Source organism: Mastomys coucha, unplaced genomic scaffold (assembly GCF_008632895.1).
Source record: "Mastomys coucha isolate ucsf_1 unplaced genomic scaffold, UCSF_Mcou_1 pScaffold16, whole genome shotgun sequence".
Lineage (NCBI taxonomy): Eukaryota > Metazoa > Chordata > Mammalia > Rodentia > Muridae > Mastomys > Mastomys coucha.
In genome coordinates, this window is record NW_022196898.1 from 4,886,983 (window position 1) to 4,906,465 (window position 19,483).

At 39.2% G+C, this 19,483-nt stretch overlaps 1 protein-coding gene across 6 annotated transcripts in view; it reads left to right on the forward strand.

Annotated features, from left to right (window-relative positions):
* The first annotated feature begins 1,806 nt into the window (after positions 1–1,806).
* The window catches only part of Postn (periostin), a 31,826-nt gene continuing 14,149 nt past the window's right edge, over positions 1,807–19,483 (forward strand). For 5 of the 6 annotated variants that reach the window (XM_031373824.1, XM_031373826.1, XM_031373825.1 and 2 more), the window contains exons 1-15: positions 1,808–1,980; positions 3,355–3,453; positions 6,692–6,756; positions 8,282–8,439; positions 10,949–11,113; positions 12,034–12,180; positions 12,672–12,813; positions 14,041–14,253; positions 14,798–14,932; positions 15,760–15,908; positions 17,146–17,282; positions 18,383–18,513; positions 18,913–19,043; positions 19,135–19,237; positions 19,362–19,429. In XM_031373824.1, coding sequence (XP_031229684.1) covers positions 1,856–1,980; positions 3,355–3,453; positions 6,692–6,756; positions 8,282–8,439; positions 10,949–11,113; positions 12,034–12,180; positions 12,672–12,813; positions 14,041–14,253; positions 14,798–14,932; positions 15,760–15,908; positions 17,146–17,282; positions 18,383–18,513; positions 18,913–19,043; positions 19,135–19,237; positions 19,362–19,429 — 1,968 coding nt within the window. In that variant the 5' untranslated portion in view covers positions 1,808–1,855. Of the gene's footprint in view, positions 1,981–3,354; positions 3,454–6,691; positions 6,757–8,281; positions 8,440–10,948; positions 11,114–12,033; positions 12,181–12,671; positions 12,814–14,040; positions 14,254–14,797; positions 14,933–15,759; positions 15,909–17,145; positions 17,283–18,382; positions 18,514–18,912; positions 19,044–19,134; positions 19,238–19,361; positions 19,430–19,483 lie in introns of all 6 variants that reach the window. The other variant, XM_031373822.1, reaches the window with a different exon arrangement.

Here is a 19,483-nt window from a genome sequence, read left to right on the forward strand (position 1 = left end):
TCCTGATGTCATTACTGATCCTAATTGGTAAATAGTTTTGAAGGGTTGGCATTTGTTAACTTCCATGGGAGTTTGGAAAGTCTCAAACATGATGCTCAGAGTGGAAAGATTTCAGAGTTCTATTAGAAACTCTAAGAGGGGGCTTCAGAATGCCTGAGAGTGTGCTTTGCCTTGTGCAAAACAGTAAACGTGTGTTGCTTGTCAGAATATTGCAGTAACCTCGTTGATACACATACTAACAGCCAGTTGATTGATGCAGGGCTGCCTTAGACCTTCTGTGCGTGAGGCAGGGCTGCTTTCTCACTGTGCACTCACTGACAGCCCACTGTTTGTACAATCTAAGATAGCAAAAGCTGTTTACAAAGCAAACAAGGGGGGAAAAGCAGTTAAAGTTAGAAGAGTTTCATTTAGATAAATATAACTAAGCGATTAGAGTTCCTATCGCACAAGTAGCCTGGAAGGAGCAGAGTTTACTTTCCATGATACCTTCCCCCCAGTTCTCCAGAGAGAGTTTTGTACATTTTCAATCCCTTAATACCAAAATTTCAGAAGTGACAGAAGCCTCTGACTCATCTTCAAACTGTGTTGTTCGACTGTGTGCTTAATAAATTAGCTGTTAGTTATTTTAACACTGAAAGAAAAACAATTCCCATGGGAAGCTGACACATCTCTCCAGATAAGGAATTCTCTCTGGACTAATGTGGACTCTCCCTTAACCTTTTCCAACTGTAAAACACAATGAACCCAGCCATAGTGCCTTTGCCTTGTCAATGGGAAAACAATACTCATATTCATAAGAGGGGGGACTCACAACACAGCACAGAAAACACTCCCCCCCAGAGATGCCTTAAAATTTGTGTATTCACAGAGACTGATGGCTGTTTCCATTCCCTGCCTACTGAGCCTTCTGATCTTCGCAGCTTCTTCATAAAAAAGATTCTATACATCTGATATATCATGTGTGAAGACTTAAAAAAAATGTGTCTTCCCTCAGCTGAGGATGCTGAAGTTCAACACTAAGAGAGTACAGTTCTTATAAAATTCAGAAGGATATTCTTGGCAGCAGCCCTGTTTCTTAATATGCATTTAATTGCCACATTATTTCTGGATTAGTAATACTAGTTTCCAGGGCTTATCAGAGTATGCAGTGTATGTAATGGAAAGCAATAAAAAACTAAAATTATATAATATATATGTGTGTGTGTATATATATACATGCACACACACACACATATATGTGTGTGTGTATGTGTGTGTGTGTGTTTCAAAAGTTCTTCTCCCAAAGTAGATCTTTGTTACTTAACCCTCTATACTCATGAGTTGAAAAGACATGGCCCAAGTTTCATAGGATTTTAAGGGACATGTGCCTCTTCAACATCAGCTGTGGAAATCATACTTTATATGCATTGTAAATCTATCCAGGATTTGTGTTAAATCCCCTTTGTTATTTCTCTTCTGGTGAAAAATAACCTCAGTGTTCTGTTGTGGAGTGGTTTACATGTGATAAGATCAAGCAAGGAAAGTGACTAACCTCAGAGACATAGAGAGTGTCAGAGGCAGATGGCAGAGAGGCCCCTAAACTCAGATACAGCTGTTTTCACAGAGTAAACCTATAGAAGCAAAAAGCTGGAGCACCATGATTGAAAACAAATAGAAGACAGAGTGCAGACTGCTCAGAACCCAGGAGACTTCCATGGACAGCCCAGAGTTGCTGGTTCTTCTGCAAGGCAGTTGCAAACTTCAGGTTGGCCCAGCGCCCCCTCCCACAGCCATGCTCCCTCCCACAGCCCAGAGCTATATAAACTCAGCTCTCCAGAGCTCAAGCCAGATCTCTTCCTGGAGCTCAGGGCTGAAGATGGTTCCTCTCCTGCCCTTATCTGCTCTGCTGCTGCTGTTTCTGTGTGATATTAACCCTGCAAACGCCAACAGTTACTATGACAAGGTCCTGGCTCACAGCCGCATCAGGGGTCGGGATCAGGGGTAAGTCCCTGGCTTGTTTCATCTTTTTGTTCCACTTAGCTTGTTCTAGAAACATGCATGAAGTTCCTTATAAATGCACCCCAGGGTAGCTATTGTTGGTTTACTTATTGCAACGTAATAGGAAAATAAAAACAATAATGAGTCTTCTGTAAATATACATATATAGATGTAAATAGATATGCAGTTACTGACATATAAATACCTTAAACTCATAAGAACTGCTATCATCATAGCAAGTATTATTAATTGATATATGGATTATTAATTTTAATGTAATTAACAAAATACAGTTGAATAATCCTTAGTAATTCAGTTTACTTGGCTTTTTATTTCTTTCCATTATTGCAGAATATGGTTTTCAAAATCAGATTGTCTGCTCTTTGATGGTATCGTGTCAAAGGTTTCGAGATGTCTCACAGGATATCAGTGCAGATTTCCTTTGTTTTGTATGTGAAAATTTAACTCTGGGCTGAATATCTGCTTCTCTGAATTCCTTGAAGTATTTTTTATCTTCTAGGATAAATGTAGGACTTTAAAAAGTTATTAGAAACATCTTGGTAACTCAAGCAAACATCTGCACTTCTTGCAGGGGACTCTAGGCATTCCTCCCTAAGCCTTGGGGGATTTTCTTTTTCTGAGTTCTCAGAGCAGCCTTCTTAGCAGTGGAGTAGAATTTCCATCCCTTTAAGAGAAAGCAAGCTTAAAATTGCAATAGAGAAGGATACTCTTACTTGTTCTCTTTAAAGAAACAAATTTCCTTTGTGTAAAGGCATTGTTCAAAAGTTACTTTTAACACCAACCTACTTCTGTAAGCACTTAGTGAATCATACAGCAGAGTGTGAAGTAAGACCTGTGTCCTTTGCCATCAATCTCCCGCTGTTCGAAAAAATCCAAAAGCTGACCATCCTCCAAATGAATATATGCTTAGTTTTAAAACAATGGGTTTTCCCCCATAATTAACAGTAATTTGTACATAAATTCCAAACTCTGTTAAGTCTAATTCTGTTTAAATATCTGTGTCAGATTAACTTTTTGAAATACTGGTATTAGTCTCAAGTATACAGTGGTCTTCCCTGCATTCCCCTTCCCCCTCCTTTCTCTTTTCCCTCCTCCTCACCCCTCCCCTCCCTACATCCTCTCCTCCCTCCTATACCCCTCCCTTTTTCCTCTTCTCCCTCCTCTTCCTATCTCCCTTAGTCTTCTGCTTTTGCCAGCAGCTCAACAGAACTGGGGCAGGAGTTAGCTTTGTACAAAGTTAAAATTCCATCTTGGAATGCCAGGACCACCCAAACATCTCTTTCAGTCACCTGACCTGTAATTGGGAAGAGGCAGGCACCATAGCGATTAACTGTTTTCCCTCCCCTCTATCTCCAGCCCAAATGTCTGTGCCCTCCAGCAGATTCTGGGCACCAAAAAGAAATACTTCAGCTCCTGTAAGAACTGGTATCAAGGTGCTATCTGCGGGAAGAAAACGTGAGTCTCACCCTTTTCTTTATTGACAGTTTGAAGATCCTACAGGATGCTACTCGCCACTTCTTGGGCACATGCCCCAGTTGAAGATACTGTCCAAACCCATGTGTTTTTAAAGAGAGGCTCATGCACAGGCAGAGAAGCTCCCTCTCAACACCACTGTTATAAGAGTAAATTTCTCTCTAAGTCCATAAGCTGGAGAGGTCAAAGCAGGCCCTGTGACAGTGTGATATGCCCTGAATCCATGTGAAAAATGTGGTCTCTACTCATTGTACACTCTTGGTTGTTTTGTCCTCTTATAACTTAAGATAGCCTATTCTGATCTGTGTTTCATTTGCTCCTCTCATATTACACACACACACACACACACACACACACACACACACACACACACAAAGGATCAAGGAGAACAAATTAATCTGAAATGTCAAATTGTAAAAGACCCAATCGATGTTTCTCCAGTCATTTAGACATCATGATAAAGATTCCACTTCACCCCTGAGTTTTCACTGAAGCACAAAGTTAGAAAGAAGTTGCACTTTCCACAGGCTGCCTGATCCCCCAGAAATCATTACAGTGACAGTGAAGCCCAGCACTTGGTGGAATATCTCTGCAGCTAAAAGAATGATTCTTCTATGGCTCTGTTGTATATTTCACTGATCAACTTAAAGCTGGAAAACATTATTGCCGATGTAGTAGACATGCTTAGTGATTTATTTCACTATAGCTATTGGTAAGAAAAATAAAAACCCTGGATCCGTAAAGGTTAAGAGTCACTTGTTCAATTCACCATTTTACAATGAGAGCACTGTCTCAAAAGTAGAGTAACTCAGTAAATCAGAAAGAGTTTCCATGGCATGTCAGTGAAGAAAAGAATGGAAGGGCTCCTCACTGCCATCAACCCAAACTCTAGCCTCTATGAAATAGCCTTGAGGGCTAAAGGATCTGAATATCTACTTAATACACCATGGTGAGCTTCAGGTACTCTCCAAAGAGGCTGAGGGAAGAAGATTGCCCCAACCTCTAGGATACCTTGAGCTCCAAAGTGAGACACCCTAAAATAGATAGATAGATAGATAGATAGATAGATAGATAGATAGATAGATAGATAGATAGATAGATAGATAGATAATTTCTATCCTCATGCTATTGGGACAAACACCCAATGCAGAACTATTTAATCTTGGGATGTCAGTGAACTTCCCATGTTGTGTTTAAAGAAAGTATTTTCATGTTCTTTCTGGAAACTAAGGACATCTTATTTTCACAACCTAATTATATTAGAGATGCCAAAGTTGTCACACAACCAAAGTCCAGTCTCTTGTTTTCCATTAAACAAAAGTTGTGCTTGTAGCCAGACTTTTACCAAATTTTAACAATGTCCCCTTAGCAAAATTTCCTCTAGTAGCTTCCACTTCAAAATCACATTTACATCTCTTCACTGAGACAAATGCAAATGCTGATCTCAACTGAGCAAAGAGACCAATGGTGTGGGTCTGGAGGAAGCCTGGCTCGCCCTCCACTCCCTTCTGCCCAAGTCAATAGTGTCTGCTGTGTCATGCAATTTTTCAAACTGTCTTCTGGTTTAACAGTGGCATTGGGAATTTACTAGAAAGAAAAAACAGGCCAGGTCTCAAGAAAGCATTAGCATCCCTAGGCTTACAGTTTAAGGTACTGTTTATAATACTGTAGAATCCCTTCCATAAAGCATTTTGCAGGCTCCCTGTTGGTGCAAGTGACATTTTCAGTTGGCTTTCTATGGCATTTTTGTTACTACTCAGATAGTGAGGATAAAGTCTCCATCCTCCAAGCTCTGCAGAGCAATTATTATGCTTTTTTTTTTTTTCCTGCTTGATTTGACTTCCTGGCCACATAGGAAAATGGATTTGTTTGTAGCATGCATGCTTTCTGGTAACAAAACCTAAACGTTTTTGTTGTATTTGAAACATTCCTTCAGATAAACACATTGTCCATTTATCAGTTGAGATTGCAGGCCACTGTACTACAAGCTCACCCGTTCTCCAACGTGACTTTTCTGCTTCAGAGCTGATTGTCAGATTGTATTAGTGTTTGGTGTAGACGTTTGTCTCATAAAGACAGTGTCCTGTTTTCATCCCATTGATCTTCAGGTCTCTTACTATAGACATATCTCATGTTTATTATTTATGATGTGCATAAATCAAAGACACAAGAACATTCAATTTATTTCTACATAGATTATTTCTACTTATTTCCTTAGAGATCTATAGAAGTACAATTGTCACAAGGGGGCAAATGAAGATTTGCATTGGAGTCACATGCAGTTCCCTTGTTTCAGGTTCAGACAACTCTTGAAATCACACACACACAAAAGCTAAAATAAAATAGGAACGTTTAAGTTTGTATAGCAGAGTTAAATTAATAGTAATAATTGATAAATTAATAAATACTAAATATTGATAATTGTTTAAAGTAACTCTGTATCTTAGTTATAAATATAGCTTATGTGATTGATTGCTTTCCCCAAATACACAAAGCCCTGGGTTAGATCCTCAACACCACATAAAACCACTATGATGGCTTTCAGCATAGAGAGTCAAACGTTCAGGTTCATTCTCAACTTCATAGGGAGCTCAAGGCCAGCCTGGTCTCATGAGACACTATCTCATGGAGGAAAAAATGAAATAACACAGAAGAGGCTAAAAATGAGTAAATTGATCAAAGTATATCATGAGTATGTATGCAAACACAAAAGAAATCTATAATCTGTACTAACAATTTTACATGAGATAGGATTTCATACATGAAAGTGGGTTAGGGTATTTCTAGTTTCAGTGTACCATATACTAATGAGCATTTTGCTGGTACTTAGAGCTAACACAGTTATCCTAAAAACAATCTTTTGGTATTCACAACTATTGGTATTTTGATGTTATCACTGCTCTTCCCATATTATACTGTTAGAAGACTGAATTCTGCTATATCAAGGACCTTGTTTAAGGACATCTGTCTAGTGTACAGAGAAAATGCACAATAAACTCCATCCTTCAGTATCGAGATTCAGGACTTTCCCCTGACTGCCTCAAGGAGGCAGAGAAAAATCAAACCTGCATAAATATCTGGCATCTGAAGGGCAAAAACAAAAGCTGGCTTCTACAATGTTAGCACATTGTTGGAATAATTAATAATCTGTTCATCTTATGTGAAAGTGTATCATTTGCAGTTCTCTCTTTTAATATTGAGTTTTCCCCCCTCTGTGCAGCACTGTGCTGTATGAATGCTGTCCTGGCTATATGAGAATGGAAGGGATGAAAGGCTGCCCTGCAGGTAAATTCTACATTTCGGGATTATACATGGGAGCTTTTACTCTGCGAGGAACCATTTCAACACACCAATAGTGTGCGTGTGCATGAATGTGCGGGTGTGCGCATGTGCATGAGTGTACAGATGTGTGTATGCACGGGCTTGGGGCAATCATAAACCTAAGCAAATTCTTCATGCTTTTGTGTTAATCACATGCTTACCATAATGGTGAAATACTAGACTGCTCTCCTCACACACGGGAAGCTGATGGTACCAGACATTAACGTGAAGCCTAGTTGGAACTAGCTCAGAACCTCTTCTTTGAGCTCGTTTAGAAGCATGGCATCTACTTATGAAGGCAACATCTCTAGCTGACCAGCTCTGAGTTTGTAATGGCCCTCGCTTTGAAATGTGATTGCTCATAATTGTGCAAATAAAAGAACTTGCTTTTCATTTCCTCTGGATATACAATGCCAACCAGTACCCTTTCCCAGGTTCCTACTCCTCAACAGAAGGACCTCCTCTTGGGCACAGGTCCTCCAGGCCTCGAATTGCACATAAACTCTAAAGCACTTACTGTCATGGACAGCAACCCACAGACAGTCCATGGCATAGTACCATGTTCAGAATGAGGGGCTAAGCTGGTGTCAGCAATGCACACAGGCCTGAGCAGCTGAGAAACTATTGAGTACCTCACTTGCTGAGACCCAGTGCTTAGTTAATGCTATTGGTGATGAGGTCATGCTTTCTCCCATGGAAACTGTTGAGCTCAGTTTGCTCTAGGATGTGTTTTGTTCAATCTAGGCATAGACTTGCCATGAAACCTTGTTAAATTTAACCTTATTGGTGTCATTTTGCAGACTTTATGATTTAATTTAAAAATTGTCTCAGGGAATTCACTAAAGTAGTCATTTACTTTATGACTAGTCCCAAATGACACTAATTTTAAAATCAACAGCGTCAGAAAAGCAGGCAGCCTGCAGGGAGCTAGATCTCTCTTTTTGGGTTGGCATCAGGTTGGTTCCAGGAGAAACTTCTAAAAGTAGTAGATATGTTTTCCTTAAATCAAAATGGAGAGAACCATGTCCATATATTGCTTTATGGACCAAGAACCATAATAACTATAGGGATAAACACAACCTGCAGCTCGGAGACTCGACCCAGCATTTCAACACTTGCGTTATCCTTGCTAGTCTCAATGAAGGCAAGAAGCACCTTGTCTTTTGGTAAAAGAATCAGTTATATTCTCTAAAAGTGCTCACTGAACTGTTAGTAATGTGGCAGGATTTACTAAATGTTACTTCAGTTTGAAATTTTAAAACTCATGTCCTTAATGCCAAGAATATAAGAAATACTGGTGTGACTAATGCTTTATTACATAATACTCAAAATGTACAAATGTGTATTTGTGTAAAGTGGGTGATTCCTGGGATTTTACTGCTTAAATTGAGCAATTCAATATATTGGCGAATAGGTAAAGTTTGAATGTTTGTGAAAGAATATTCTGAAAATCAAGTTCTAAGTATTTGTTCACTTCTGGCTATTTCAGTGATGCCAATTGACCATGTTTATGGCACATTGGGCATTGTTGGAGCCACTACCACTCAACACTATTCCGATGTCTCGAAGCTGAGAGAAGAGATTGAAGGAAAAGGGTCATACACATACTTCGCACCGAGTAATGAAGCTTGGGACAACCTGGATTCTGTAATTCAGCCTTTTCATTTTCTGAGACATTGACTGTGTGACACTGCCATATTCATGTTAACTGATCAACATATGCATAATCCAAGAACATTTAATATTTCTCTACTGTACAGTCATTGAGACAGTCAACGAGTCATTGAGACAGTGGCGTGTGTTCACCCTGTCATAGTGAAACTCCCCAGAAAACAATCCCTTTAATGGGAATATGAACGCACTGAAAGAATAGTAGTAGTAGTAGTAGTAGTAGTAGTAGTAGTAGTAGTAGTAGTAGTAGTAGAAAGAGGAGAAGGAGTATATTTTATTCCTTTCCTTGTACCTTCTTTGTTGTAAGAAGATACATGCCATTTCAGATAACATATCTATTAGAAAGGTAAGTTAAAATACCTAGCTATACTTAAAAGTCTATTAAGAGCTATATTACAATAGCTGTATTTTATTATAGTTTACAAACAACATAGCTACAGTTGCATTGAATGAAAAGCTATAATGGTTTATACTTATTTATACATGCATGACTGAATGCCATATACATTGCTGTTCCAAGACCGTTGGAATAGTAAATGTCTATGTGTATTTAAACCAAGTGTTAGAAACAATATTTGATTTTATGAACAGACTAATTCATGACAGACTAACTTAGAAAGGATTCCTTAATTTCCAGTTTTATATAACTAGTAGAGAAATGTGTTTCTATATTATGCTCATGTGGAGATGAACTCACAATTTCTAGACTGTCTCAACACAGCCTCTCAACACAGGCACAGTGTCCTGTAGCTTTGCTGTGTTAAGACTGAGTCATGGACTCTTGTCTTTCCTGCACCTCAGCCTCTCCAGGTTCCTTCAGATCACATCTGGGCATCCTTACCTTAGTAAAGGTAAAGGTTAGCTATTTCCTCCCAGAACAAGCAGCCTGCTATTTGCACCTTGATAAGTTTGGCTCTCGCCTTAGTGTGCGCAGCTATGAAATCGGTGAGACTGGTACTGATTTCCCTAGGAAGCCCAGTGATTCTAATCTTCACATTAAAATTACTTCTTCAACATACAATATGGCTACATAAATGAAGGATACTGGAAATGTCAGGCATTTCTTATATCTATAAGTAACTGATTTCCTTCAACCCATTCTCCCATAATAGGCAGAATTCATATCAACATTCAGACTTAAACACCGAAAGTGACCCTGGCTCCCCTATCTCGGTTTCTTAAAAATTAGCTAGTCAGTCTAATACCCTGTTAATCTGTGGAAATCCTCCATGTGCTATCATTTCTGAATAATTTTACCCCTGACTGGCTTTCTAAAAGCCACACCCTATCACAGAGTCCCAGTCCTGCACACTCTTCAGTTTAATTGCTGGTTTAACTTCGTTTTCACAGCATTGTTCCTTTCAGAACACATTCAAACATTACTGAGAAGCAGAAAAATACACGATAATGCAACAGATATGAGTCGCTCACCCAGCAGCCACTCAGTGTTAGCATCGAGAGTGACGTCACACTATCCCCACCCATTTTAGTCTTCTCTGCTCCCTCATGTGTACCTCCGAACGACCCTAGTAAAAATAGCTGCATCCCTCATTGGACCCCGTAAAGCATGCTGTCCTTCCATCCTCTTCCTCTCGGGACTTTATCTACTGGGACGTGACAAGCACCGTGAAGTTCTCTTTGTTGGCCTTTGTGTACACTGTAACACCGAGTACAGCAAGATGCAAAGCACAGTCTTGGGAAGGTACAGGAGGACCAACACTTAGACTAGTTTGGGAATAAGTATAAAATCCTTGGTAAATCTCAAGTGCTAGCCAAGGGTGGTGGTACATGCCTGTAATTAATTCTAGCAATCAGGAAGCTGAGTAAGGAGCATTGCCACAAGTTGAAGGCCAGGCTGGGCTATAGGATGAGACACTGCCTCCAGAAAAACAAACCCCTCAAGCGTTATATGCAAATGTAATAGCATACTGAGTACTTGACATCACAACTTACTTGTTGTATTGTAAATGTCTGATGATGTCACATCCCTGGTTAGGGACCTACATGGAGATTGTCTCTTCATAAATATACTTTAAAAGAGTTTTAGCCCTAAAATCACCCAAGCGTTCTATCAAATTTGGAAACCTTCACTGATACCTTGGAATTCCAATACTCCTCAATCAGTTAAAATAATATAATTCTCTTATTTTTGTCAGTTTTCTGTGAATAATTTTAATGTAACAGGGAGGTCACAAAAGAGTAGAAATGGGTTTGGAGAGCTGACCCAACAGTTAGGAAAGTTTGCGAAAGAGACAAGTTTGATTTCCAGCACCCATGTCAGCAGCTCACAACCACCTGGAACAGGTGCCAGACACCTCCAGGCACTCTCACAAACATGGTGCACACAGACATGTACAAACACACACGCCACACACACAAGTGAAAATAGAACATTTTTAAAGGGTGGGAGAGAGAACCAATGGGGCACTTGAGAAGACTTCAATAGCAAACCACAGTAAATTATCTTTTCTTTAATTTTTCCTAGGACATTCGCAGAGGACTGGAGAACAATGTCAATGTTGAGTTACTGAATGCTTTACACAGCCACATGGTTAATAAGAGAATGTTAACCAAGGACCTGAAACACGGCATGGTTATTCCTTCAATGTACAACAATCTGGGGCTTTTTATTAACCACTATCCCAATGGGGTAAGTTCAGTTTATTGAAGACTTGTTTGTTTGTTTGTTTGTTTGTTTATTCATTCATTCATTCATTTATAAAATTTCTATTTTCTGAGTCATGTTTTTCTTAATTTTATCTGTTCCCTCGATAGGATGGTCACAGGAAAGATAAACTTTGCCAGTGTGATGTCAATGCTTGTATTATGATTAAGAAGAAAACAATCCTGGCCATGTAAAATTTCAGTCCAGCTGATTCCTTTTACAGACTGACTGATTGGCAGTTAGAGGCAATGCATATTGAGCAGTTTCTTATAGAGAGTGAAATGTACAATCAGGAGGGTGGTGACTGCCTTCTAGTCACTCTCTGGATATTATGCTCCTTGAGCACTTTGATTCTTTCTATCAGTTAGACTATGGCAAGTTGCCAATAGGGCTCAGGGGTTTTTTTGTTGTTGTTCAACATTAAAATTTCCAGAGATGAATATAAAGTTCCAGAGAGGAGGCAGTGTTATTTATTGTTCAGTAGACCTCACGACATTTTTGCAATGGTGATTTTTATTCTTCTCTCAGAATTCATTTCAGAGCTAATTTGAGTTCTTTACACAATAGTCTGATCTACATCAGAGATAGTTTGTGACTGTTTATATTAAAGAGTAAAAGTAAAAATTAATAACTCAAATGAAGGAAATTATTTGCCTTGGATCTCCAGAAATGCTTTTGATTGGGGTTCTAAACCTTTGGGCTTTGCCTTCGACAATATTCAGGTCTTAATCCACAGCATCAGCACTCAGCATGTAGGCTTCTTGCATCATACCTACTAGATCCCCAGCATAGGCACTCAGCATGTAGTGCCTTACACATACCTACTAGTACAAATGGGAAGGTGGAAATCGCCTTACTGTCTTCACATTCAATGACTAGATGTGATTTCTTTCAAATGACTGCAGGTTGTCACTGTGAACTGTGCTCGAGTTATCCACGGAAACCAGATTGCCACAAATGGTGTTGTCCACGTCATTGACCGTGTCCTGACACAAATTGGTACCTCCATCCAAGACTTCCTTGAAGCAGAAGATGACCTTTCATCATTCAGAGTAAGAACCAGGGCATAATCGTCTGAGTCACTGAAATACTTGCTTTCCCTGACAAGATCTGTAGACTGCCACAAAATGCTATTCAACAAGCCTGGCAATCTGCACCAATATATTCAAAGTAACCATTTCTATTTCACGAGGGAGAGACCATCCCATATATAGTAATAATACATGTTTGAACATGATTGATAAAGAAAGGCTCTTTGTGAGACCACAGTATGATTGGAATCTTTAGAACGTGTTGATTCAGTGACTATGCTTGTTGTTGGATTTTGCTATAGGCAGATAAACCCTGGCAATCTTTCCATTCTAGCCAATGATTAGAGGAAAATTTGGAAAAACTTAATTAGTTGGGCCAAAAAGTATTATTTTAACCACCTAACAAGAGCAGATGTCTCTGCTGAAGCTGTGAACTCCCTCCCGACACACTAGGCCAAGTGTATTTCCTTAGGATTTGCCATGCCATCTTCTGAAAGTCCTTTGTGTTTCAGGCGGCTGCCATCACCTCTGACCTTTTGGAGTCCCTTGGAAGAGACGGTCACTTCACACTCTTTGCTCCCACCAATGAGGCTTTCGAGAAACTCCCACGAGGTGTCCTAGAAAGGATCATGGGAGACAAAGTGGCTTCTGAAGGTAAGAAACTGTCTTCCTTTCCCAGAATTCTCCCAGAGACCTAGGATGGAAGCAATGGAAAAAGAGCAGCCATTGCCAATGATGAGATCTGTGATAGGAAAGACCAAAAGTACTTAATGCGAAGTGCTCTAGAGAACGTCATGTAAAGGATTTGAAGAATAGGCGAGTATCCCTGTTAATAAAAACAGCTGTGAGGTTGCAGCCATTTGTGTTGTTTCCAAGCAAATAAGTTACAGATGTTATGAAAGGTTGTAAGGAGCCGGAAGGATGCCTCAGCAGTTGAGACTGCAGCCTGCTCCTTCAGAGGACCTGCAATTAATTCCCAGCACACCGCAGGATTCCAGGTTATAGGATTCCCTCCTCTAGCTTCTGTAGGCACCAGGCATTCATGTAGTGCATGAACATACACTCAGGCAAACACTCATACTCATAAAACAAAATAAATAAATCTTATTAAAAATCAAGAAGAAAAATTAATCAAGCATGGCAGAGTAATTTTAGGAGTGATTTTTATATGGAATACATATTACACAATACTTCCAACTCTAAATTTATGTTGAACTGAGAAAGTTACATGGTTCTTTTAGCCACTTCATATTGATTCTCAAATGTACTTGAATCCTTTCCAGCCTCCCTTTCAACAGCCAAATAGTCCTTGCCTTGTGCTAACTAATTTTATACACTCAACCTCCAAATTAAGCTGACAAACTTTGAAAATGTAAGTCTCGATATAATATCAAAGGTCAGAGATCCCCCAGATGCTTTTCATGAAACTGTTCACATTTTCTAAGAGCTGTCTGGGAGAAATGGCTTGCCTTGCCCTCAGGTTCTAGAACTATATTACCAATCACGAATCGTCTTTTGGAAGTGGTTAATGAAACATTCTGTTTGAGTATTTTATAGCAGTCATGGCTAACAGGTAATTTCATAAACTACCTAAAGGCTTTTTCTTTTTCTCCTTTCATTCTTTTCTCTCCCGGTGTTGCAAAACATAATTTGGAGAGTTAATATTCCCTTTCCTTTCATTCCACCAAGCTAAGCTGTTTCTGTTGAAGCATTGATTTAAAACACCCACTTTCCTAGAACATGGATATGAAGGTTTTGATATCTCAGTGCTTACATCTGTGTCATAGTTCCTTGGTGAGTTTTGTTCTACAGTTAAATGCATACTTTAAGTGATTTCCCTGGACCTGAAGCTTGGTTTTTCCTTCCCATTTCTCTCCCCAGCTCTCATGAAGTACCACATCCTGAATACCCTCCAATGCTCAGAGGCTATCACGGGAGGAGCCGTGTTTGAGACCATGGAAGGAAACACAATTGAGATAGGGTGTGAGGGGGACAGCATCTCCATTAATGGAATCAAGATGGTGAACAAGAAGGACATTGTGACTAAGAATGGTGTCATCCATCTGATTGATGAAGTCCTCATTCCTGATTCTGGTGAGCAGAGCCCCACCAACATTTCCCTTACCAGTTGAGGTACCTAGAGAGCAAGTCCATGAAGACCTAATGAGTAGCCCAAAGAACAAACAGCAAACTGTCTGTGTGCTCACTGAGTGCTGGCCCCGAAGCCTGTGCAGTCATGCACAGCCCATGCAGGACCTTGGCCCAGCAGCTAGCATTTATAAAGGGTTTTTCACACTGCTAGTATGTTACTTGGCAACAGAAAGATACATACTGATGGTAAACATTCAGTAAAAGAAAGAATTTGTCACTCACAGTGTAGAGCAGGCTGAAAGTTGAGTAATGTTCAAGAAAAGTACACAGAAAGAGAAATTTCCTCTAAAGTGATTTGTACTAATCAAGCCCCTCATGTGGAAACCAGAACCTTCATAATAAGGAAGGGCAGGGGATGTTTGACTGGATTGACACTCAAGTAAATAGCTTACAAGAGTAGAAAAGAGCCAGACACTGATTTACAAACCCTGGGATAGGGATCATAATAATGAGGACATTGTTGAGATGGAAATGGTTTATTTTACAGCCAAACAAGTTATTGAGCTGGCTGGAAAACAGCAAACCACTTTCACGGACCTGGTAGCCCAATTAGGCTTGGCATCTTCTCTGAAGCCAGATGGAGAGTACACCTTGTTAGCACCTGTGAACAATGCCTTCTCTGGTACGTGCTGGGTTCTGTTCCCACTCCCTGCTTCCTTTCTTCCCCTTAATTATTCTCAATAAGAAATAATAGATATTTTAGAAAATATTGATTAGATTTGGCAATCTAGAAGATACTGGTGTCAAATTATAAGTATAGAAAGTCAAGAGATGATTACTCTGGATCATGATGTGAAGTATATTTGTGTCATCTAGTTATTCGTACTCACTGACAATATTTAGGATATATGCTGAGATCTGATTCTAAAAACTTATTTCATGGGGAGATATGTAAATGGTGAGGAAAAGTTTAGTGAACGAAAATCAAACTCTTTAATGTTTTTAAATACTGAGTTGTAATTTATATAATTATTAATAAAAGAGATTAGAACTTCTAGAAATACATTATTCCACTTAGAATACTAATGAGTATATGTTCTGGTACTATGGCACATTTAGAGTCTGTGTGCTTTGGTCCCTTAACCAGTAGTAAGCATGAACTTACAAATGACTCATCAACAGTCACCCATGTGACTAATGGACACATAATTGTCAGAAAAAAAATTGGTCCACTATAAAGGCTTAGATTTTGCCAATGGCCATCAAATAAATGGTCCCTGTGTAGATGAAGTTATTGTTTGCCCAATAAGAACTTCAAGGGCATAGCTTGGGCTGATAGGTCAGTTTGTACTGGCAGATGGTCTTGCTAGCCTTTGGCATTTAACTGACTCTTTTATGATTTGAGTGAGGGGTGCTCTTGCTTGACCAGCATTAGAGGATGTCCAGGTTTCTCCTCCTGCCATGTTGACTGTAGGCAATAATGTTCTTCTCTAATGAATTTATTCACAGATGACACTCTGAGCATGGACCAGCGCCTTCTTAAGCTAATTTTGCAAAATCACATATTGAAAGTAAAAGTTGGCCTTAGTGACCTCTACAATGGGCAGATACTGGAGACCATTGGAGGCAAACAACTCCGTGTCTTTGTGTATCGGACGGTAGGTGAATCAGACGGGAATCTAACACCTATCTACACTGACCTGAATGTTACATGGCAAAAGCTGGTCAAAGAATTTTCACCAAGAATGTTCCTCACACACACAAATGCAATTGTAAAATTATCTGTCCATATGACCAGAGATAAAGACAGCTCGTTAGAAGGAACTTAGGAGAAGGTACCAATGTGCTGGGAATCGCAGATAACTAGCATTTGTTCCAGTTAACAAGTAACTATGCTTTGAAATACTCATTTAAATCCCAGAAGATTCCCCATAACATAAGTGTTCGCCTTGTAGAATACTTTGTGCTTTACAGGATGGATTTTATGTTGAGTCAAACATGCAGGGGTTTTGCCTATAGCATACAACCCCTCCCATTCAGAATGGAATTCTTTTGAGTGATTTTGAAGGTAAATTTGTAAAGGCCCATACAAATTTCTGGATCCTATGAAATGAACCTAAAGTTTTATTTCCTATAGGAAATTTCCTAGAAGTAATCATTACCTATCAGAATTACCATGCAGTTAGAGGCTTCATGGGAAGGGAAGCATTACCTACAAATGGAAGTGGCATGTGGGAACTCTTTACTAAGGCTTCAAGATGGTAGGGCACACATTTCAAACAATTCAGAAAGTTCGCTTCACTTACAATTATGCATGGACATATATTAAATTACACATGTATATATATATTAAACAACACATGTATACACATTGAGTTACACATATGAATACAGCAATGTATACATGTACTTTATTATATACTATATTATACAACTGAATTCATTAAATTATACATGTACCCATATTAAATAAAGCATATGCATACATAAATTTTTTAAAATGGAATTAAGTAAGGATTAGACATATAATTGATTGGTCTTACAGTCAAGAAAATTTAGTCAATGTGAATATTACATGATTCACTGAATTCTGGAATATTTATAGCTAATATTAGTATAAAGAGTAGCTAAACATGGAACAGGATGACGTGGGAAAAACAGAATTAGAATTCTATGCAAAGTCTGCAGTCTGCTGACAGAATGCAGCAGCCTGATCCATAATGTGGCTGGGCTGGAGGCAGGACTGGATGAGAAATATAGTCAAATGTACAAGACATTACAAACAAGAAAGAAGAAGCTGCCTTCTCCAGGCTCAGCACTCTAGTGAAATCCTGGAAGGGCTACCTCCGGACAAACACACAAAAGGGCATCATGGGTCTTTCATCCCCCTGCTAGGCTATCTGCATAGAAAATTCATGTATGGTGAGAGGAAGCAAGCAGGGAAGGAACGGTGCCATTCACATATTCCGAGAGATCATCCAGCCAGCAGAGAAATCCCTGCACGACAAGCTGCGGCAAGACAAGCGCTTTAGGTGAGTCTACCACCTTGCCTGTACTACAAACTCCAATGATACACCCACAACACGACCCTGACACCCAAGACCCAAGGTACATCATGGAATGGTGAAGGAAAGACTGTAAGAGGCGGCAGACCCGGATGTTGGCTGTGAAACAATGTCTTCTGTATATGCCTGGGAAGCACACCTATAATAACAATGTGGTCCCCTAAACAAGATCTTCACAGTGAAAGCACCAGATGACACATCAGTGTGAATAAGAAAATATTCACAAGACAGCATTACTAGATTGGGAATTACAGGCAATTAATGGCTGGTGAAAGAGAAAGAATCAGCCCCCTCCAGTGAGGAGCCCTCTAACAGGGTATCTAACCCCATGCCAGCCCTGAACACATGCGCATAGCAGCAGCAGTAAATGGACTCATTAGGCTGTGTGTGAGTGTGTGTGTGTGTGTGTGTGTGTGTGTGTGTGTGTGAGTGTGTGTGTGTGAGTGTGTGTGTGAGTGTGAGTGTGTGTGTGTGTGTGTGTGTGTGTGTGTGTATGTGTCACAGTAATTGAAGAACAGGAGGCCATGAATTTTAAGAGTGGGGACAGCAACACAGGAAGAGATAGAGCAGAGATGGGAGATTGGTGATGTGAATACAGTACTCATTAATGTAATTCTAAATAAAAATTAAATTGAAAATTAAATTGAAATTGGAAAATCATGCAAATAGTTTTAAATTAACACATTTTCAGTGCTATTTGGTTTGTTCCTGGTATATCATAGTATGGTTTGGTAGACGGAAAAAAAATCTAATAGTCTGATTTGCTCCTTGAGATTTTTCTTATAAGTGTGTACGTGGTAATATAAAAAACAACTTTTCAATAAAATATGAAATGAACCAAGAGTTTTGTGTCACAGAAAATGTGACTTTGATGCTATTATAAGTGAAGGTGGAGAAATTGATAATTATATATATCTCTGTCCTTTCTTAATTGCACTTACATATAAATGTGTCTGTGATTTCTCACTGTTTCAATAATACGTGGATTCCACCCTGCTCTGAACATGGTTAAGTAAACCTAAATCTAACTCCTAATGTCAAACTAAACACACATTCTCTGTGCTTAGCATCTTCCTCAGCCTCCTTGAAGCTGCGGATTTAAAAGATCTCCTGACGCAGCCCGGAGATTGGACCTTGTTTGCACCAACCAATGACGCCTTCAAGGGAATGACTAGCGAAGAAAGGGAGCTTCTGATTGGTGAGTGACGGTGAATGGAAGATTCTGATTGGTGAGGAACAGTGAATGACAAAAGTGGTTTCCTTAACTGACTTTGGTTTCCTTTATCCTACTTGGGATGTGAGGAGAGCCATTCACTATTATTTATTCACAAACTGCTTACTGTCATACTAATTTATCTAAAATACATAATTGTATGGTATAAAAGGGAACTGTTATGATTTCAAGACTAGTTGCCATAGTTTGAATTGATTGAAATGACTAATGTTTTGATAAAGCATTGGCATCGGTGAGAAAATGTTGACTTTGTGAAAAAACTGAAGAGGAAATGGAGACGGTGTAATGTTTTATTCCTTAGATCTTGTATCAAAATGTCAGAGAAGCAACATATTATTAAACCAATATCTGTCTTTTCTGCAGGGGATAAAAATGCTCTCCAAAACATCATTCTTTATCACCTGACCCCAGGAGTTTATATTGGAAAGGGATTTGAACCTGGAGTCACTAATATCCTGAAGACCACACAGGGAAGCAAAATCTACCTGAAAGGAGTAAGTTGCTAAGAAGGAATTTATAAAGTGCTTATGACCGTTAAGTGGTTTACATACAGTTTCTCCTTACCATCACCCCTTATTTTGAAAGGTAAACGAGACGCTTCTAGTGAATGAGTTGAAGTCCAAAGAATCTGACATCATGACAACAAACGGTGTCATTCACGTAGTGGACAAACTCCTCTATCCAGCAGGTCTGTAAAGATTAAACATACTGATGGACTGAGACTGCTCAAAATAAGCTTGGGTTTGTTTGTTTGTTTATTTGTTTTAATCACCCATTTTCTTACTATATTTACTGAATATTTATCTCCATAGACATTCCAGTTGGAAATGATCAGCTCTTGGAATTACTGAACAAACTGATAAAATATATCCAAATTAAGGTACAGAATGCTATCACATTTTATTTCTAATATGTCAAGAAGATATTGTAGAAT